At 47.7% G+C, this 19,712-nt stretch overlaps 1 protein-coding gene across 2 annotated transcripts in view; it reads left to right on the forward strand.

Annotated features, from left to right (window-relative positions):
* The window catches only part of tfdp2 (transcription factor Dp-2), a 94,110-nt gene that overhangs the window by 23,461 nt on the left and 50,937 nt on the right, over positions 1 to 19,712 (forward strand). Inside the window, exon 3 of one of the 2 annotated variants that reach the window (XM_063205642.1) lies at positions 2,163 to 2,226. In XM_063205642.1, the coding sequence (XP_063061712.1) occupies positions 2,163 to 2,226 (64 nt within the window). Of the gene's footprint in view, positions 1 to 2,162; positions 2,227 to 9,781; positions 9,911 to 19,712 lie in introns of those variants that run through there. The other variant, XM_063205643.1, reaches the window with a different exon arrangement.

Consider the following 19,712-nt stretch of genomic DNA (forward strand, 5'->3'; position numbering starts at 1 on the left):
CACACACACACACACACACACACACACACACACACACACAGCTGCTGAGAGAGAAGGAGGGAGAGAAACAATGGAAGAGGGAGACGGGCCGATAAAAAGTATGTTGGTTGGAGGGATGGGCTCTACGGTCGATAGGAGGGAGAGTGATGCCAGCAGTTTGAGTGAGAATGAAAGACGGATATGTAATGTACTGTACAGTCAATGGGGCAGGGAGAGACAGAGGGAGATGATGAGACAGAGAGCTGTACCATCAATGAAAGGGGAATATACATAAGAGAGGGAAAGATGAGACTTATCTGGGGATATGCAGCCAGTGCAATGGAGCATATCTGAGTGGGAGAAATGATGGAGAGAGATATGTTCTCTTCAGAGACAACCACAGAGACTACCACACTTGTCCAATGCTGAATTAATTTAAATAAACAACATTTCAGCCAGTGTGGCCTTTCTTCAGTCTTAACGAGAGATATGTTCTGTCAGTGGAAGGACAATTTAAGAGGTTGTTTAAGATGGAAAGAAGGAACTTGACAATATGCGACCAAAAATGGTAGAGAGAGGGGCGTAAAAAAAACAAAAAGAGAACGAGAGGGTGAAGGAAAGAATAAGAAAGAGAGTGAGTGTGTGAGAGCTATAGGTTGCAGGGTGGCCAATTCAATGGAGACTGTGGGGGCAGGAGACATGATGGAGAGAGAGATTTTCTGTCAGTGGAAGGACGATTTAAGAGATTGAAAGAAGGAACTTGACAATATGCAGCTAATGCGACCAAAATGGTAGAGAGGAGGGTAAAACAAAAAGAGAACGAGATGGTGAAGCCTGGGAAAGAATAAGATTTGAAGGAATGAGGGTGTGCGAGAGCTATAGGTTGCAGGGTGGCTGAGGTTGAATGGGAGCAAGAGGTGTGGATTAGCGTGAAAGGTCGCTCTCGGGCTCGTCATCTCACCTGGCATTTGACTTAATGAGGGCTTGTCAAGGGCGAGAGGGAGTGACACGCGTGCAGCCCAGGGGGTAACGGCTTGTTTGTGTAGGCTTGTGTATTAAAGGTGGCAGGAGAATAGTGTTGATATTGTAACTGTATTGTAACAATAGTGATCCAGATCATGTTGTCTGGGCTGAACTCTGAATCTATTTGATAGCGCAGTGGTTGTGTGTTTAATATCAGGATGTTGGTGTGGCACAACTAGTTTCTCTTACTGCCCGTGGCTTGCAATATACAGTTTTTTTTTGGTGTTCAAATCAGTTTGGCCAATCTGCCTATTCTTGGCCTTCTTTTTACCTGAGAAATTGGGCACCAATGAAAAGCAAGCCCTACACATTCATCTCTGGGATCAGTGGTCTGATGGGTTGTTGCCCAGTCTCGTAGTACAGTACAGGCATTAGAGAAACACAAGTTGATCCGTCTGTGATGACTTGGCAGTTTATGGGAGATTTGCCAGCCCAACGTCCCCTCGGCAGCTCTCCTAACACTCTCTTGCCTCCCAGGGGTTGTTGGAAAGGAAGTCAAGAGTTCAGAACAAAATGTATTGTGCCAAAATGACACGCACGACTTCCAGTATATTATTAAATGTGGGCATATGGGCAGAACGAACCGCAGTGTACTGCAGAATGGGACTGCGGCACTCCGTGGTTGGTGCCTTGTCAAGACAGTAGTTCTTCTGATGTAACTGTCTGCTTGTGTGTGCATGTGGTGTTTCAAGGAAGCGAAGTGTAGAATATGTCATATATGCTGTTCCCTATAGTCATACAACTTAAACACTCCCTGCACGCACATACTGCTCATTCTCCTGATTCCTGAAGTGTAGAAGGCCACTGTGTTTGAACCTGCTAAATATCTCCCATTCGTGGGCATGCATGTGTGTATATGCATTATCCGTCCGTCTGTCTGTTCTCCCTTTAATAATAATAATAACAATACTAATAATAATAATAATACTTTAGTTTTATATAGCACCTTTCAAAACACCCAAGGACGCTTCACAGAGTGTTGTGTTGGAAAGTGTGAGTGTGTGTGCACGTCAGTGTGTGAGCGTGTGTGTGATTGCATGTAAGTGGAAGTGCTTGTGGAACTAGCAGCCATTTTATGACCCTACCTGTCCCATCCTGACTCACTTTCCCCTCTCTCTCTCTCTCTCTCTCTGCCCCCTCCCTCTCTGTCCCCTTATCAGGTTGGAACGGCCACTCTCTTCGGTGACCTCAAGGCCTTCGTCAGCAACCACAGTCTACCTAAAGGTAAGGTTCTGAACTCCAACCTCCTTTCACTGCTTATGTAAAACACACTGGTCTTTTCCACCCCAGGATAGTGCTGGTTCAGGTGCCAGTATATTACAGTAAAGCTAATTTTAGCTTTGCACAAGCTCCGGCATTAGCAAAGCATTTCCACAGGTTTCAGAGCTCGAGGCACTGTGTTGTTGTATTCCAGTGCCAGCCTTTTTGGGAGTAGCAATTTCGGGGAACGGTGGTGCTGCTGCTGCCAGCCTTTTGGCACCAGCAGCGGCCCGGTCCTTTTTCAGTCGAAACACGCAGAACCAGGCCTTAGATTTGGCACAGGAACCCTGATGCAGGAAACAAGCTAATTCAGAAGTTATGCTCGCTCTCCCCCTCCCCTCCACCTCCACCTCCAATACTCTGCTCTGCACCCCAGATACTCATGCTAGCTTTCACCTTGCCTGGTTCTGCATGACGGACTCGTGTGTAGTGCTAGTTTAGGTGCATTACAAGGGTTTCAGAACACGGTTAGCCGAAGTTATTGTATCTTGCATCCTTTTTTTCCTCTGTCTTTTTGCCTTTATTTCTGACAGGACAACAGAGGAAAGACAGGAAATGAGTGGGGAGAGAGAGACGGTGAAAGATTGGCAAATGAAACCCGGGTCGCCAGCATAATGACTCAATGCCCTACTGTTAGGGCATCATTTTGATGGGTGTGGGGGTTGTTCTTTTTTTGCTGCATCATGAACTGCCAGTTTGAGTCTCATGTCATCTATTTAAAAAATGAACTCGACAAGTAGACAACTGTTTTTGGCTGACCTAATGAAGTAAAACAACATCAGGCGTTTGCCAATGCAGACAGCAGTTTTTCAAATCCCATTGTGATGAAACAAACTTTACTTAAAGGGGTATGCCACTATTTTGGGGCTTAATACAGTTAAAATCGTTGGTTGGGGTTTATAAAGGTGGTAAAGTGTCTTATTTTTCATGTTAAGCGTTGTCTTGCTTTAAGACAAGTTAAAAGAGGGAATATGTCGCTAAGCTAGTGAAAGTCAATGTATCCATGTAGCATGCTACAATGCTACACGGATACATTGACTTTCACTAGCTTAGCGACATATTCCCTCTTTTAACTTGTCTTAAAGCAAGACAACACTTAACATGAAAAATAAGACACTTTACCACCTTTATAAACCCCAACCAACGATTTTAACTGTATTAAGCCCCAAAATAGTGGCATACCCCTTTAAGGGGCAAATGCATTAAAAAACACCAACGCGTTTCGGCGCTGTGGCCTTCATCATTTGCCCCTTAAATAAAGTTTGTTTTTTTACTACATTAACCAACTGAAGTGCCTGGACCAAGGATTTTTTCCTTCTGCCTTTTTTGAACATTGAACCCCTTCCAAGAGCACCAGTTGGTTTTGAGGGACACTAGTAGCGCTCTACCAACTCTTTTGCCCATTGTGATGACTTCATTTGTCTGCATCATCCACCCCAAAATGGACAATGCCAACCAATAGACGCATTCATGTATTCAATTACAAATAAATGGATTACATGATGCTTCCATCAATAATGGCCTACGCCCGTGTTCCGTGTCCTTGAGTGGCTGGTCTTCTCCTGCAGGTGTCCGATGTGTACCATTTTCTGAAGCCTTCCACCATAAACTGTATGGAAGAGAAATGGACAAGTCCTCCGTGATGTTACTTATAGGAGCGGATGAGACTGAATGTAATGTTCCTAAACCTAAAACTTTCAAAACCATTTTGAAATTGTGCTGTAGGTACTTTTTTTTTGTCTTTTTTTTTTTTTGCTGTGGCAGCTTTTGGAAAGTTACTCACTTTTGCAGACAGCCTGTTGTGGACAAGTAAGGCATTGCAATGATTGGACATCCAGTTCGTGCTTCATTGTTTGGCTTGGAAGATTGCCATGTGGCCGCCAGACTTTCACAAATTGTTATCCACTGTGCTTCCGATATGACATTGGTTTACATTACATTGCCCACCCCTCTTCCTCCACAACTCTGTCAACCTACTGTCGTCAGTGTGTCCATGACAATTGAAGTCTATTTTTGTTGCCACCCCTCATTGAAATGCACTGTTTATTATAACAACTCTACATGGAATAATGTGTCCGCCACACACTGACAGAAGTGTGGCGCACTTTCTAATTAGTCAAAGCTGATCTCTGGAGCGCAGAGGCCTTGCAGGGGTGTGGAACCTGTGAGGCTAGGCTTTGCTGTTTTGAGCAAATTGGCCTTTCTTACCATGACGTCAAGTAAGTTCCGTTGCCGGTGTTAACGACTACCAGTTTCTGGCAGAAAATTGTATATTTATGTCTGTGCCACCGGATGTAACTTTAACATGCGCTGAATGCATTGAATTGATTCAGGTGTCTGATGGGGCTGGGGTTTGATGCCCATAGAGAGAACACCAGTTTAAACTTTTGATGTTGGAGCTTAAGGTCAAGCTGAGCAATGCTGGGGTGCATTTCTGAAACCATAGTTGCTAACTATGTTAGTTACTTTGTTGATTGCAATGCAATTTCCCATTGGCAACTACTCAAGTTACTAACTGGCTAACAACTGTACTGTTGAGAAATGCACCCTTGGTTATGTTTTCCTGGGTCTGATTGGAGAGTTATCCACTCAGTGGAATTGGCACGTAGCTCTTTCCTGGACTGGTCTGAGTAGTCTGCTACAGCAGTGGTGGGGATAGACGCAGCAGGCCTCACGACAGCAATCTGATTGGCTGCTTCCTCTTCCTGCTCGCCCCCTCTGATTGGCTCCTGTGGGGTCATCATGGGACTGGGCTAATGGGTCTCACTTCACGACCTCATGACTCTTCCTGCTCACTCCAGATTTGCTCTCTCTCTCTTGCTCTCTCTCTCTGTATCACTCTCTCCTTCCCGTTCTCATTTGCTCTGTCTGTCTGTCTGTCTCTGTCTCTGTCTCTGTCTCTGTCTCTGTCTCTGTCTCTCTCTCTCTCTCTCTCTCTCTCTCTCTCTCTCTCTCTCTCTCTCTCTCTCTCTCATCCGGTCTCTGTGGATCTGCCATCTGAGAGGGAACTGTGTCTGTCTGGGTCTGGGTCTGCTTGCTGGTGTGAAGAGAACAGGCCTCTCACTGACTGGCCTGGTCAGTCTAATGTCTTCCCTCAGGCCTCTGGGAATCCTCCCCAGTGGTGTTCAGCACAGCATCAGACCAGAGGCCTGTTCCACATCCTGCAGGCAGCACCACATAACGACAGCAGCACACATTCCAATGAGCTCATCTAGCCACTGAGGCTGCTATACGGCCCACCGCTGATGAACTAAAAATTAATTTTCTGTGTATTTCATATTGTTGTGTTGAAGTGTTATGATTATTGAAGTGCCACATTTGACTAGTAATGCTGTGTAATTATCTATGCATAAGAGCATCAACACAATGAGGCTCAGCATCAGACCATAGGCCTTGTCCACATCCTGCAGGCTGCAGCACATAACTACAGCAGCATACATTCCAATGAGCTCATCTAGCCACTGACTAGGCTGAACTAAAATTAAACTTTTAGTGCATTTAATATTGTTGTGATTTAAGTGCCACATTTGAATTACATACTCTGCAATTATCAATGCATAAAAGCATCAACACAATGAGGCATGTAATTCCAATGTGCTCATCCACTGACTAGGCAGTACAGCACAATGTAGATTTGCAGTACATCATTGCTGCGCTAAAATTACGTTTTCTGTGCATTTCATATTGTTGTGTTGAAGTTTTGTGATTGTTTAAATGCCACATTTGAATAACAATGCTGTGTAATTATCTATACATAAGAGCATCAACACAATTGTGCTTTTCCACATCCGCAGGCTGCACCACATAACATAGCAGCATGCACTCCGATGAGCTCATGTTCGTCCACTTTGCTCTGCCTTACAGTACAGTGTAGAAGTACAAGTAGAGCTTAGCAATAAGTCTGCCGTGCACAGCACTGTACTAAAACGCAAGTTAAGTCAATACATTCAATACACATGGGTGTGAATGTTGAAATGTAGACTTCCTTGTCTGCCCACATTGAAAAGTAGTAATAGTGATGCATGAAGGCATCAGCACTATTCTTGCATGCTTTGTCTGGGCAGTTTGACAACTGAAGTTCCAAGTTCTTGTGCGTTTTTTTAGGCAGTATACGATACTCTTCTATTGCACTAAACTACAATTAACTTTATATACAGTTGTCTGTATGGTATATACTGTAGCTCCCGTCCAGTCTCTGTTACCTGCGCTATGTGTAGCCCCGTCATATCAGGCTGTGGTATCTGAAATGCCTTGATTGTGGTGATGGATGGGGAGGCTAGCTGCAGTAGTGAACACAGAGCTATTATGCAGAGCGGTGGGCTGGCAAACGCAGGATCAGGAATCTGAACAGGGCCTAATGTAAACACCGTTAACCCTGTCAATCACCTGCGCTAGCCGCGTTTCCTGTTGCGCGGTCAAGGCCCTCTGTGGACGGGCCACATGTGTTCCCTCTTAGCCCGGAGCCCTCCCACGCCATACCCCCTCAATCCCCTCCCCTCCTCTCCCATCCTCTCCTCTGCAGACACGGCCACAGCCACCGCCACCCACTGCATTTGCTCATAGGTCACCACACTGAGGCACATGCATGCACGCACACACACACACACACACACACACACACACACACACACACACACACACACACACACACACACACACACACTGACTTGCATATTAGCCTACACACACACACACACACACACTGACTTGCATATTAGCCTACACACACACACACACACGCACACACACACTGACTTGCATATTAGCCTACACACACACACACACACACACACACACACACACACACACACACACACACACACACACACACACACACACACACACACACACACACACACACACACACACACACACACACACACACACTGACTTTCATATTAGCCTACAAACACGCGCGCACACGCACACGCACGCACGCATGCACACACACTGACACATTATAATAATAATAATAATAATTGTATTTGTATAGCACTGTGTCATACAAGGCATGTAACTCAAAGTGCTTAACAAATGGGAAAAAACATTGTTAGAGATAGATTTAAAAGGAGAGGAGAGATAGATTTAAAAGGAGAGGTATAGAGGAGAGGCAGAAAAGCAGGAAGGCAGAGGAAGAAGAGATAGACAGAGAATGTAGAGTCATAAGGTCAACGTAGGTTAGGACCAGGATTCTTAGATGTGTAAGGTCCATAGTGGCTGGGCCTATCATAAGTCATAGATAGTCACACAGAGATTGGGCGCTCAGGTGCGGCCCCTGGTGGCATCAGGGGTGAGGAAAAACTCCCTTTCGCTTGATTCATAGTTTGTGAGGGGGAAAAAAAGCTCAGTGAGGTCTGAGAAAAAAGACCCCCTGTAGTCAGGAAGAAACCTCAGGCAGAGACCAGCGGCCACCTAGGGGAGCCCCCTGCCAGGGCTGGATTGCGAGTAGTAAGGGCGCTGCGGCGGCTGGGACACTATGACGTCTTGGCAGCTAGGAGTTGGCAAGGATGAAGAGGTGGGTCTTCAGCTGCTTCTTAAAGGAGTCGACGGAGGTGGCTGATCGGATCTCGATGGGGAGGGTGTTCCATCTCTTGGGCGCATAGCAGGCAAACGCGGCGTCGCCGATCTTCTTGTGGGGGGGGGTGGGGGTCCTTAGCAGCTTGGCATCAGTGGACCTGAGAGCTCGAGCAGGGGCATAAAAAGAGAGCATGTCTGAGATATAGCTAGGGGCAAGTCCATTTAATGCTTTAAATATTGTGAGCAGAATCTTAAAGTCGATTCTGTATGAGACAGGTAACCAGTGCAGGTCTGCCAAGACAGGAGAGATGTGCTCTCTCATTCTGGTTCTTGTTAGGATTCTTGCCGCAGAATTTTGAATGAGTTGCAATTTGTCAATTAATTTTTTTGGGAGACCAGAGAAAAGAGCATTGCAGTAGTCTATCCTACTGGTGACAAAGGCATGAATAAGTTTCTCAGCGTCTTGTCGGGGGGCCAAGCCGCGCACTTTGTTGACATTTCTAAGATGGAAAAAAGCAGATTTTGTTATCTTGTTGATGTGAGGCTCAAAGCTCAAATCCGAGTCTATGACCACACCTAGGCTAGTAACCTTATCTTTAATGTGTATGATTAGGCATTAGCCTGTAATCATACACACACACACGCGCACACACACCCTTACACCACAGTCACATCGTTACATTGCACACTCAATGCTACACACCCAACCACACAAGACCACTTTTCTCCACTAATCTCTGATCATCTACCAGACTGGCCACACGCCACAAGCATGGCAAGGTCTCTGTGTGTGCGTGTGTGTGTGCGCGTGTGTGTGTGTGTGCGTGTGTCAGTCTGAGAATGTGTCTGGGTGTATCCATGTGAAAATGTGTATGTACACCTCAGTGTGTGTGTGTGTGTGTGTGTGAGAGAGCCTGTGTGTGTGTCTGTGAGAGCGCATGAATGAGGCTTACGTGCAGGCACACGCACGTTTTCCCATGCTCTCTGCAGTTCTCCCACCCCCCTCATGCTTTTAGCCCAGCCAGACCAAACCAAACGATCCCAGTCATCCCCTTCGCCTGGGAACCAGAGCTACCCCTCCAGCACAGGGCACACACACACACGTGCAACCATGTGTAGCTGTGAGTGAGGGAGGAGAGTGCATCACAGCTTGTCCTTGTATTAGAGTTGGAGGGAGTTGTGGGTTTTTTAAAGGGGAAGAGCTGGATGTGTGACTTGGTGAGTCGGCTCGTCACTCGACTGGCCGTGCCTGGCTTGCCTCTCAAGTTTCCATTCAGTGGTAACAAAAGAAAGTGGGGAGAGAAGAGCGTGGTGTGTGTGTGTTTGTGTGAGTGTGTCTGGGAGTGGGTGTGAGTGTGTGTCTGTGTGTGTGTATGAGAGAGGAGAGGCGGGGTACAGGGGTCTCAAGCTGCTTGGGGTACTGAGAGGCATGCTCTCTCCACTGCTCTTCAGGTAAAGACAAGCTCTCTCTCTCTCTCTCTCTCTCTCTCTCTCTCTCTCTCTCTCTCTCTCTCTCTCTCTCTCTCTCTCTCTCTCTCTCTCTCGTAATGGGATTTAGAGCTGTGTGGCTGGCTCCTGCTCTCGTGGGTGGGGGGCTGCAAAGATTCCCTTAATCTCTCTCTCTCTCCTTCCTTCTCTCTCTTTCTTTCCATCTCTCTCTCTCTCTCTCTCTATCTCTCTCTCTCTCTCTCTCTCTCTCTCTCTCTCTCTCTCTCTCTCTCTCTCTCTCTCTCTCTTTCCATCTATCTCTCTCTCTCTCTCCATCTCTCTCTCTCTCTCCCTCCCTGGTTCACTCTCTCTGAAAGTTCTCCTACTCCCCACATGCTTTAGCCGGGGGGAGGGGTCCAGTGGTCGGCAGGCTCTTGAGAGTGTGTGTTTGCGAGAGTGTGGATGTGGATGGGGGTTAGTAGCTAGCTGCCTGGCTTCCTTTCCTTTGCTGGCTGGCTGGCTGATTGACTGACTGGCTGGCTGGTTGGGTGGGTGGGTGGGTGTGTGTGCAGAAAAGGGCTGGAGTTCTTCCTCCCCGCGAAAAAGAGAGAGCTGAAAGAGAAAGCAGGAGAGAAAAACGAGAGAGAAGGCAGCAAGACCAGAGGCATGGAGGTACTGCTCGTCCCTCTTGCCAAGCCTCCAGGTAAAAAAAAGCCTTCAATGAACTGAACACAACACCAACCACTTGTTGCATTGTAGCTTTGCAGCCTTTAGCAGTATTTGTAGCCCAACAGTCTTTTGTAGCCTCTTGCAGGCTGCTTAAGTCTTTGCTCCTGATGCTTTCTGGTGCTGGGACGACTTTGCACTCTGGCTTGTTTTGCTGCTGTCAGTTTTGCCTGCGGCTGCTTTGTGTTTCGAGGTGGTGGAGCGCGAGATGTATCTCGGGTGTGTTGTGTAACTGGCTGTGTTTGAAGTGGCAACAACAAAAGGTGGGTGTTGCCCTGGGTGGTGCCACGCTCTGTGGTGGGTACGTGTGTGTAGTGTGCCCATGCTGCCTTTGTTGTGCCCAGTCTCTGTGTAGTGTGTGTGTGTGTGGTATGTGTGTGTGTGTGATTGCACTTACTTGAGTCACTGTGGGTGAGTGTTGCACTTACTTGTGGCGCTCTGCATGTGTGTCGCACGTATGTGTGCGTGGGCACGGGCACGTGTTGCGCTTGCATACATGCCCCTTGTGGTTTGTTTAGTACCGTATTCTGATGAGGAGGCATCAGTGGCAGAGTTCTCACCCACAGAGAGAGATGGGTGTTTGTCTTCCTGCCCGAGAGCACGCATGCCAACCCACTGACTCACACTCACTAGCATCTCACACTGATGCCAAGGGGGGTGGCACAGGCTAAAGAGATAGCGGTGTCGTTGTTTTGGACGTTTGTGTGCGTTTGTTTGAGTGTGTGCCTCCGGGGTGGGAATTCTCTTTAGAGAATGTGAACCTCTTATTGTCTGCCCTTTATCAACCCTCTTGGCAAATAAATGGAGCAATTTTCCAGCCACTCAACAGAATGTTGTTAGTTTGTGTCCGACATCAGCGGCCACATTTTATTAGCCTTTGGCCAGTGTCCATCTCTGGTTTGCTTGAGTGTGTGTGAATGTGAACGTGTGTGTACTTTTGTGAATGCCTGTGTGCCGGGGTGTTGTGTGAGTGTGAGCGTGTGTAGATGCCTCTGTTTGCATGCCTGAGGGGTTGAGATGGATGGATAGATAGATAAACGGGTCTTTGTAGGGGAACAGTGGGAAGTTGAATGATAAGTGGAGGAGTTGATCCAGAGCAGTTGTCCAGTTGTTGAGGAGGTGTCTGGCTGGCTCTCGGGCTCTCTTGGCTGGGCTGATGGACGACGACTGCTGCTGCTGCTGCTGCTGCTGGGACTGGCTGGTTGGCTCTCTGACTGTGGAGCGCCCCAATTAGGCCTCTTATGTCCGTCTAGCATGGCCAGGCACACATTCCTCTCCCATGGTGTGTGTGTGTGTGTGTGTGTGTGTGTGTGTGTGTGTGTGTGTGTGTGTGTGTGTGTGTGTGTGTGTGTGTGTGTGTGTGTGTGTGTGTGTGTGTGTGTGTGTGTGTGTGTGTGTGTGTGTGTGTGTGTGTGTGTGTGTGTGTGACAGAGAATGAAAAGGTGTGCGATTGTGCGTGTGTGCCTCTGTGTGTGTGGGCGCGTGTGTTCACAGTGATGTTTTTGGAGTCTCCTCATGTCTGTTTGGTGATCATGCGTGTCCACATTTGCGTAATGGTGTGTGCGCATGTTATAACAGTCTTTGTGAAGACCCTTTGGTCTGTTGTGTGGTATGTGTGTGTGCGGACCTATGCCTTTTTTTGTGAATGACATTTTCTAGGAAGCTCTATTTATCTATCTGCAGGTTTTGTGTGAATAGTCGCCTATGTGTGTGTGTGTTTCTGTTTCTCTCTCTCTCTCTCTCTCTCTCTCTCTCTCTCTCTCTCTCTCTCTCTCTCTCTCTCTCTCTCTCTCTCTCTCTCTCTCTCTCTCTCTGTGTGTGTGTGAATTTCGCCCCTTGTGTTGCTCGTGTGTGAGATAGCAGGATGTTCCCATGTGTTTTGATGCAGAGCGCAGCAGTCTGCAGGAGCGATTACGTCACTGATCCTAGACCAGTGTTTGTCTATAAAATGATGTTGATTTATCGTTTGTGTATTGAAAGTGTCTCCGTTTCGTCTGGCATGTAGCGTAGCCCAAGTGGTTGCGTGCATACTGTAGCTTGTTTACTGGCTATACATTTGTGGTGGTGTGTACAAGTGCAGATATGATGGTTTTGTCTGCATGAGAGGGAGTGAGCCAGAGAGAGAATGAGAATGAATGAATAGCTGTTGGCCTACTTGTGTGTGTGTGTGTGTGCGTGTACGTGCGTGTGTATGTGTATGTGTGTGTGTGTGTGTACACTCCATCAGCAGTAAGTCACCAGTAGCACACCACATTGCGTGTGCCTGTGCGTGTGTGCGTGCGGGCGTGCGTGCGGGCGGCTATTGCGCAGTGTGAGGCTGGGTCAGCCATGCGTGTCTCTTTGCGTCACCCGAGCAATAACCACATATATCATGCAGACACTACACCAGTCAAAGGTCTATGTATGTAGGCCATGAAATTCCGAGGCGGACAAAAAGAAATCATTATTTATCACTTGCTTTTTCATGGCAGTAATCGAATTCTACACTGACTATTATAAATCACCGATTAATGACCATGTGGATGTAGGCTGATAATTGGGTGTTGCTCTGTCCCTGGGGACGGACAGACGCGAATTTGGCCAAGCGAAGGGAGCTTCGCCATTCATTCCTATGAGGCAAGAGAACAGGAGCGAAGCAAAATTATTCAACAAAGTTTAATATTATGCAAATGAGGGGCGAGTTTCGCCTGCGGCGGCCAATCAAATCAACAGCACAACTGTTTCATTGCATTTGATTCGACACGTTTCGCCTGTATTTGTCTCATTTTTATGCATACGCTGTTTATGTGTGCGCATGTTCAGGCCACTGGGTTGTGTGTATGTGAGGCTAACTGTTTATTAGCATATGGACCCGCTACGTGCGTGTTTCTACTGTATATGTTTAAGTGTATGCAGCTGTATGGGCTTTTAAAAGTGTGTGTGCATCACTTTGCTACAAGAAACACAGATGCATGTTTGACCGTTGCCATGTGTATGCGAAGTCACACTCAAGATAGTGTGTCTTTGCATGTGTTTGTGTGTGAATGAGAGAAAAGACGTGTGCATCCATGCCTGTCCATCGAAAGGGAGAAAGGATGCGAGGGAGAGAGAGAGATGGAGAGATGTGTGTAGCTGTGAGTGTGCCTGTATGTTTGTGTGTGTGTGTGTGTGTGTGTGTGTGTGTGTGTGTGTGTGTGTGTGTGTGTGTGTGTGTGTGTGTGTGTGTGTGTGTGTGTGTGTGTGTGTGTGTGTGTGTGTGTGTGTGTGTATGCGGGTGTGCCTGTATGTTAAAGAGACTGTGCGTATGCGTGTGTGTGTGTGTGCTGTATTTAAAGAGACTGAGAGTGTGTGTGTCCGCTCAGCTGTATTCTAATGAAGTAGGGCTCATTGTTGCGGTGTGAAGGGGCTGGCGGCACCACATTCCTCCGCTGGGTTGAGCTGAGGGGGCCTCCGAGTGTGTGTGGGGACCGTCTGTCGTCCTGCCACAGGTCTGGACTCTGGACACACACACACACACACACACACACACACACACACACACACACACACACACTTTTTCTTTCTCTGCTGTCTCTCTCTCTCTCTCACCACCACACACTCACACCTCGTTCATCTCATTCATAGAACGATGACACACACACACACAGACACACACACACCTATACAAACTCACCTACTTTCTAACAAGAGCACTTCTATAGACCCGCTCTTTCACATACACAAACCTACATAAAGCCACTGCTAAGCCACCTGTCACACCTGTGTACACACACTTGCAAACGCATACATCCAATTTATAAATGGACACGCATCCATTATTGTGAACACACACACAAACACACGCATACACACACACTCTCTCGCTCATACACTTGTGCACACACACACACACACCAACACACACACACCATCACACACACAGACACCAGCACACAGAAACACACACACCCCAACTCTGCGCACCCTTCTTCCCCCATCCCATCCCATCCCGTCCCCTTCCCATCCTTCTGTTCCTCTGCCAATGCAGTGCACCTCTCCTCCTCCAGCGGCACCCAGGCACCCAGGCAGGCAGGCAGGCAGGCAGGCAGGCAGGCAGGCAGGCAGGCCCATCCAATAGGCTGCCTCATTCAGAGCAGCACAATGGGCTGGCACAACCCGCAGCCGCCCGTGCGCCTTTCACAGGGGGAGGCATGGCCCCATATCTCTTTGGGAGCGAGCGAGAGAGGACATTGCACCCAACTTTAATTAACCCATCCATAACAAGTCCACCCCCGTACCCTCCTTCCCCTACCCTTGCCTCTGCCCTCTTAAACCTCACACACACATTGCCTCTCTCACACACACACACACACACACACACACACACACACACACACACACACACACACACACACACACACACACACACACACACACACACACACACACACACACACACACACACACACACACACACACACACACACTTCCACCCTCGCTCTTTCTCTCTCTCTCTCTCACACACACACACACACACACACACACACACACACACACACACACACACACACACACACACACACACACACACAGCACTGTTACATTAGTCAGGGGCCTGGCTGGGATGTGAGAAGGTCTCTCTTGCTCTTTAGCAGACGTGGCCAGACAGTGTTGTGTTTTGCTACTGCTATACAAACAGAACTGTATACGCACCTGCAGCCAGGAACATCACAGCTATGGAACACAGACGGCCAGGGCGTGTTCTTAACCTTTTGATAGAGAGGCAGCTAGACACTCTCCCTTTCAAAAGAACACACACACACACACACACACACACACACACACACACACACACACACACACACACACACACACACACACACACACACTTCCACCCTCGCTCTTTCTCTCTCTCTCTCTCTCTCTCACACACACACACACACACACACACACACACACACACACACCACGCTATTACAGACTAGCCATTCTCATTTCTCTGGTGTAGTCAATTGTGTAAATGTGGAGGTGCAGTGTTAAACCTCTGATGTTGTTGCTTAAAGCTCTGATGCTGTTGGTTCATACACACATGCACGCATGTCTCTGTACTACACACATAGGCCTACAGGATACACGTGAGTGTTGAGATTGTGAGCGTCTTAGATGTGTGTTTTTCTCTGTGGCTGTCTGCTCTAGCAGGCATGTGGTTGCACTTTGATTGTTGTAACTCAAGGGATGAAAAGTGTGTGTGTGGAGGGGGGTGCGTGGGGTGCGTGTATGTGCGCGTGTGTGTGTGTCTGTGTGTGTGTGTGTGTGTGTGTAGTCATGCAGGCATGTGTGTGTATCTGTGTTTATATGTGTACATGGTGTACTGGGCATGTGTGTGCGTTGGACCAAACTCAATTCACCATTTACAACACAAACATCAAAAGATCCCCAGAGTAGTAGACCAAACTGCCACAAAACGTGGGGATTTTTCCACCTGACCTGGGCCAGACCTGAGCCAGCAAAGGGCCTCCTTTGTTGCTGGATTGGCTGTTGCTCTAGTCTAGCCCAACCCTCATACTCAACCACCCACCACCACCATCATCCGACCCTACCTCCCACTCTTCATCACTACTTCCTTTCTTCCCCCTCTTGTTCTTTTTCTTCCTCCTCCTCCTCTTCTCCTCCCCTGTGTTTCTCCACCATCATCATCATCATCATCATCATCATCATCCTACCCTACCTCCCTCCCTTCATCTCATCTCCTCCCCCTCCCTCTTTTTCTTTCTCCTCCTCCTCCTCCTCTTTTCCTCCCCTCTTTTTCTTTCTCCTCCTCCTCCTCTTCTCCTCCCTCTTTTTCTTTCTCCTCCTCCTCCTCCTCTTTTCCTCCCCTGTGTTTCTCCAACCCCTTTTACAGCCCCTGCTAACAAGACCCAGCAACCCCTCTAACGTGCTCCCACCCTTCCACCCAACCACCCTTCCCACGTTCCCCCTTTTCCTACCCATGAGCCAACACTGGTATGGGGAGCGCTTTGTGGATGGGGGGGGGCAGTCATCATCCCCCCCCCACAGAACTCCAAGTGGAGTGAGCCCCAGACACGGCACCTTCCCACTAGTTACCATGATCTGCCTCATTTACTCCCGATGATTGTTTATGGAGGTGTCCTGGTGGGAGCATGGCTGGCTGGCTGGCTGAAGGATTCTGTGTGGCGTTGTTTTCTTCTCGAGCATTGTTCTCGAATAAGTTATAAGCAGTTGTATTTTTCATACTGTCGCTGGTTAATATACTTTTGGAAAGAAGCTGATTTGGGAATCCTTCAACAGCAGCCTGGTGTGAGCTATCTGAAGGGTTCTGTATGGTATTGTTGAAGTTCCCACATAACTTATCCACAGTATTTTTCACACTTTCGCTAGTTAATGTGCTTCTGGAAAGAAGCTCATCTGGGAAAGGGACGAGGCTCAACGGCCTTGTGTGAAGTTTCTGTGTTTCGGTGTGTGTTTATCTGGAAGGCTTGTTCTCATAACTATGATTAACAGGCAGCGTCTTTCACACTTCAGCTAGTGAATGTGGGAGAGAGGCTGATCTCAGCACTAGAGATGAAGCGACGCTTTGGGCTGATAGTAGCTGTTTTTAAACAACATTGGAGTCAGCCAATTGTTACATAATATCTGTTGGTGTTATAAAGTTGCAAATGCAAGGCATGTCTGACATGTTGTCATAAAGTGGCCTTCTAAAGTGGAAGTCTTTTCCATGTTATTTTTGGAGCCTAAATCCTGTCCCGTGGATGTTGTGTCTTTTATGATTCCCCCAACCCCCTTTGATCAGCAAGGAATTCGCTTCAAGTGCTGCTACAAAGGGCATACTTAAGGAATTGGTGAAACTGGGTACCATCCTGCTAAAATCTACAGCAGTTCAGGCATCCATTGACTGGCCATCGCCCTCTGAAAAATCTATCACAAACATTGGTGTTACAACATTACGTTACATTACATTACATTGCATTTGGCTGACGCTTTATAACCAAAGCGACAACAGCATGTTAAACAAGCAAACTATGGTGCAAAACCATGGTGGGATGTGATGTCTTCAAGCCAGGCTCTATTTGACTGTCCCTTACTGGTGACATTAATTGGATACAATTAAACAACAAAGTATGTATCAGCATGTAACACGTAATTACATATTGATGCATGAAAATACGCTGAAAAAAAGAACTTCACCACTATGCGTCACCTCACCCCGTCTTCAAAACCAGGTTGTAGTGATTTGATTTGTGTGTCTGAAGATGATCCTGCCCACCCTCCCCAACCCACACATCCACATCCGCATACTGCAGCGCAAGCTGTAAGGAGTCTTCCTGTTGTAAGAGGAGGAGTTTTCCCTTGTCTGCCATGAAGACTTCACCCATGGGGAGGGCGAGTTGACTGCTGAGGCAAGCTGTTGTTGTGGGGGTGGGCCATTCTTTTCTTTCCCGTCTTCTGCAAAAACCTTGTGCGTTGTGTTGGCGACCGTGACACCATTGCACTCAAAATAAGTCGGACCCAATCTGACTGTTTATGAAGAGTTATGCCATAGGGAATTGGAGGTTGAGGGAAGGTTGCTGGGGGTAGGCCATTCTTTTCCATCTCCTGCAAAGTCCCTTTTAGACCTTGTGTGACGCCATTGCACTCAAAATAATTCAGAGCGAATCGAATTGTTTCTGGAGTGTGATCTGTCGGCATCTGTGACTGTGACGAGCAGTATAACCAGAGAGAGTAGAGAGAGAGAGGTTCCATTGGCCCATTGTTTCCTGGTTCTATTATGGCCCCCCTTAGGCAGACCTAGGCAGACCTAAGGACTGTTCTATTCATTGTAGGAGCATTATGACACGCCCCTTTAGGCAGACCGGAACCTGGTCACGTTAGGTGCCCATAGAAACCTATTATGTTGGCATATCTCTATACTTAAAGAATCTCTGGTATAACAGTAGAATGCACTGTTTTAAAAATATGGCCTCTCGCTCCTGGGAACAGCAGAGTCCCCTACCAGGCTATAACAATAATGGCGGGGGAAAACAATGTGACTGGGAGTCCCTGTTTTGGGGACAATTATGTGCACAATAGGAACATTGAGCAGCTAATTGGAATGCATGCATTTTTTAAGACATGATCCCAGACAAACCAAGTACTTTCTAAGAGGGCTTTTTCTTGGTCTGTTTATCAATGTGGACTTTTGTGTCCCTGTGGTTATGCTTGTCATCACAGTGGTCACTTTAACCTTGTAGATAGCCCTTTAGGGGAAGGAAGTGTGTGTCTGCGCTGATGCTCTCAGTAGTATGGAATGCCATTCTGAGAAGGGACAGATGGTTAACTAAAACACCCCCATTCTTACCTGCCACCAGACCCCCTGTGTCATAACAGTAAGTCTGTGTGATGTGAGCCAGAAAAAAAATGCCAGACAGGCACAACCGATCAATCATACAAAAGCCTCTGATCTGTTGATTTATTTATTTTATTAATTTATTGTGTGAAATCCGATAACATTACGGTCCCGTACAGAGTGGAAAGTTGGCACAGCTCTCACACACACACCGCTCTTCTGTGTGGAGGATGCAATTGCTGCTGCTGCTGCTGCTGCTGGTGTTGCTGCAGCAGACATAACTAATCAGTGGCCAAGTGCTCTCGCCAATGACGTTGAGTAAATGATGGGGGGTGAGAAGGGGCATGCCTCTCTCTCTCTCTCTCTCTCTCTCTCTCTCTCTCTCTCTCTCTCTCTCTCTCTCTCTCTCTCTCTCTCTCTCTCTCTCTCTCTCTCTCTCTCTTCCTGATTAAGGAAGAGGGAAAATAGCTGCAGCCTGGACGAGAGAGAAAAGGGGACGCCGCACAGACACAACCAATCAATCATCTCATCGTCTGACTGCTTAGGAAACAAGGACAGGAAATCTGCAGCCTTGAGTGTGTGTGTGTCTGTGTGTGTGTCTGTGTGTGTGTCTGTGTGTCTGTGTGTGGATGTTTGTGTGTGCATAAGTCCTGTCACACACACACACACACAAGGTCCTGGTAGGGCATTATGTTGCATACATACATACGCGTGCGCGTGCGTGTGTGGGTGTACATGCATGTGTGCCTGCCTGCGTGTGCTTTTGACGTAGAGTTTAATCCCTGATGTAAGCATGCCTTGTGATGCGTCTGCAATTGATGCAGTCTCTGACCTTCATTTATGCACACCCCCATACTCATACACACTCTCTCTCTCTTTCTCTCTCTCTCTCTCTCTCTCTCTCTCTCTCTCTCTCTCTCTCTTTCTCTGTCTCTCTCTCTCTCTCTCTCTCTCTCTGTCTCTCTCTCTCTCTCTCTCTCTCTCTCTCTCTCTCTCTCTCTCTCTCTCTCTCTCTCTCATGCACACACACTGGCTGTAATGCCATGGAGGGTCTCAGGTTACGCACTTGGCCCTCAGCGTAGACAATGGATGACTTATAGCCGCTCTGGGGGTCAGTGTGTGTGCTAGTACTGTCTTGGCTCTATGAACTGAACTTCACTGTGGAGTACAGGGTTGACTGGCACACTGCTGCGTGTGTGTGTGCGTGTGTGTAAGCGTGTGCGTGCGCGCGCGTGCGTGCGTGTACGCAGACTGTGGAGGCACCGTCTTTGCAACCCACGCATATGAATTAATGTTCCCCTGCATGACTCTGTGTGCAAGGCTCTGTGTGGAAGTAGCATCCAAGCTGAAGTGAAAGTCCAGATCTGTGTGCGTGTGTGTTGCACAGTTGTCTCTCTGGCTGCCTCTGAGGGGACAGTGGGCTGAGTGTTCTCGCCCCCTCTGCCTGCTTGCCTGCCTGCCTGTCGGCATGCATGTG

This window comes from Engraulis encrasicolus, chromosome 8 (genome assembly GCF_034702125.1).
Source record: "Engraulis encrasicolus isolate BLACKSEA-1 chromosome 8, IST_EnEncr_1.0, whole genome shotgun sequence".
NCBI classification, from domain to species: Eukaryota; Metazoa; Chordata; class Actinopteri; order Clupeiformes; family Engraulidae; genus Engraulis; species Engraulis encrasicolus.